At 35.9% G+C, this 1,508-nt stretch overlaps 1 protein-coding gene across 1 annotated transcript; it reads left to right on the top strand.

Annotated features, from left to right (window-relative positions):
• Positions 1-15: 15 nt before the first annotated feature.
• On the top strand, positions 16-1,505 carry LOC106751373 (splicing factor 3B subunit 1-like; the record flags this gene model as incomplete). Its single annotated transcript, XM_014632250.1, has 4 exons — positions 16-554; positions 675-967; positions 1,098-1,223; positions 1,485-1,505. Coding segments are annotated over exons 1-4 (693 nt in total), but the record flags the coding sequence as incomplete, so codon positions are not given.
• Between the last annotated feature and the right edge of the window lie 3 nt (positions 1,506-1,508).

Below are 1,508 nucleotides of genomic sequence, written 5' to 3'. Positions count from 1 at the left end.
CTAACGACGCAATATGAAATACGAGATATCTCGTCATCCGGCCCCTAACTACGAAATAGGAAAGACAAGATATCTCGTCATCCGTCCGCAATATGTTAAATTTACTATACATTTTAGCAGTTTTGCTATACATTTTACTGTACATTTTACTTTACGGTTTTACTACTATCTACTATCATCTACTATCAATATTTAGATTCTAGTTGTTATCGAACCTTTGTTAATCGATGAAGACTACTATGCCCGTGTCGAAGGCAGAGAAATAATTTCCAACTTAGCTAAGGCAGCAGGATTGGCGACAATGATTTCCACGATGAGGCCTGACATCGATAATATCGATGAATACGTACGCAACACAACTGCCAGGGCATTTGCTGTTGTCGCGTCCGCTCTTGGAATCCCTTCATTACTTCCGTTCTTAAAGGCCGTTTGTCGCAGCAAGAAATCCTGGCAAGCGAGACACACTGGTATCAAGATCGTGCAACAAATAGCTATTCTCATGGGTTGTGCAATTCTGCCACATTTGAAGAGCTTAGTAGAGATTATTGAACATGGTAAATAGATAAATTATATAGCTAATCTGTTTAAAATTAAATTTGTTGTAATCTGCATGTGTTTGTCATACTCATAAAGCCTTATTTTCTTTCTGATAATTATGAAACGAAAAATGTCAGGTCTGGTGGATGAACAACAGAAAGTACGAACCATTACTGCGTTAGCCATCGCCGCATTGGCTGAAGCCGCAACACCGTATGGTATCGAAAGTTTCGACTCGGTACTGAAACCTCTGTGGAAAGGTATCCGCACGCATAGAGGTAAAGGTCTAGCAGCGTTCCTAAAAGCTATCGGTTATCTCATCCCTCTCATGGACGCGGAGTATGCGAATTATTATACTAGGGAAGTAATGTTAATCCTTATACGTGAATTCCAGTCGCCCGACGAGGAAATGAAAAAGATCGTATTAAAGGTAAAACGAAACGTATTAATTTTATATATATATATATATATGTAAAACTATATTTTTTACGGATTCCCCTAGTTTTTGAGATTTCAAGGATAATTGTTAGCACTTTTTATAAACTAAATTTTCGACATAGGTGGTCAAACAATGTTGTGCAACGGACGGTGTGGAAGCTCAATACATAAAGGATGAAATCTTGCCTCATTTCTTTAAACACTTTTGGAATCATCGTATGGCACTGGATCGTAGAAATTACAGACAGGTAGTCCGCAATTTTTTAAAGATGTTTGATAAATATATAAGATATATCTAAATAAATAAAGTATTCTGCAAATTGTTTGCATGTGTTTGCAACTGTTATACTACATATTTTTTAACAGTATTTTAAGATAAACAGATTTCTAATATATTTTTATTCCAATTAAAAAGGCGTCGGGTGATTACATTACATAGATGTGCGTAATTTTATACAGGCTACAAAATATATATAACAAAACATAAAATGAGGTCAATTCTTTCGCAGCTTGTAGATACTACAGTCGAAATA

The sequence above is a fragment of the Dinoponera quadriceps genome, unplaced genomic scaffold (genome assembly GCF_001313825.1).
Source record: "Dinoponera quadriceps isolate SergipeBrazil2010 unplaced genomic scaffold, ASM131382v1 scaffold12652, whole genome shotgun sequence".
NCBI lineage: Eukaryota > Metazoa > Arthropoda > Insecta > Hymenoptera > Formicidae > Dinoponera > Dinoponera quadriceps.
The sequence above is the reverse complement of the archived record's forward strand: the minus strand, read 5'-3'. Positions and strand labels throughout refer to the sequence as shown.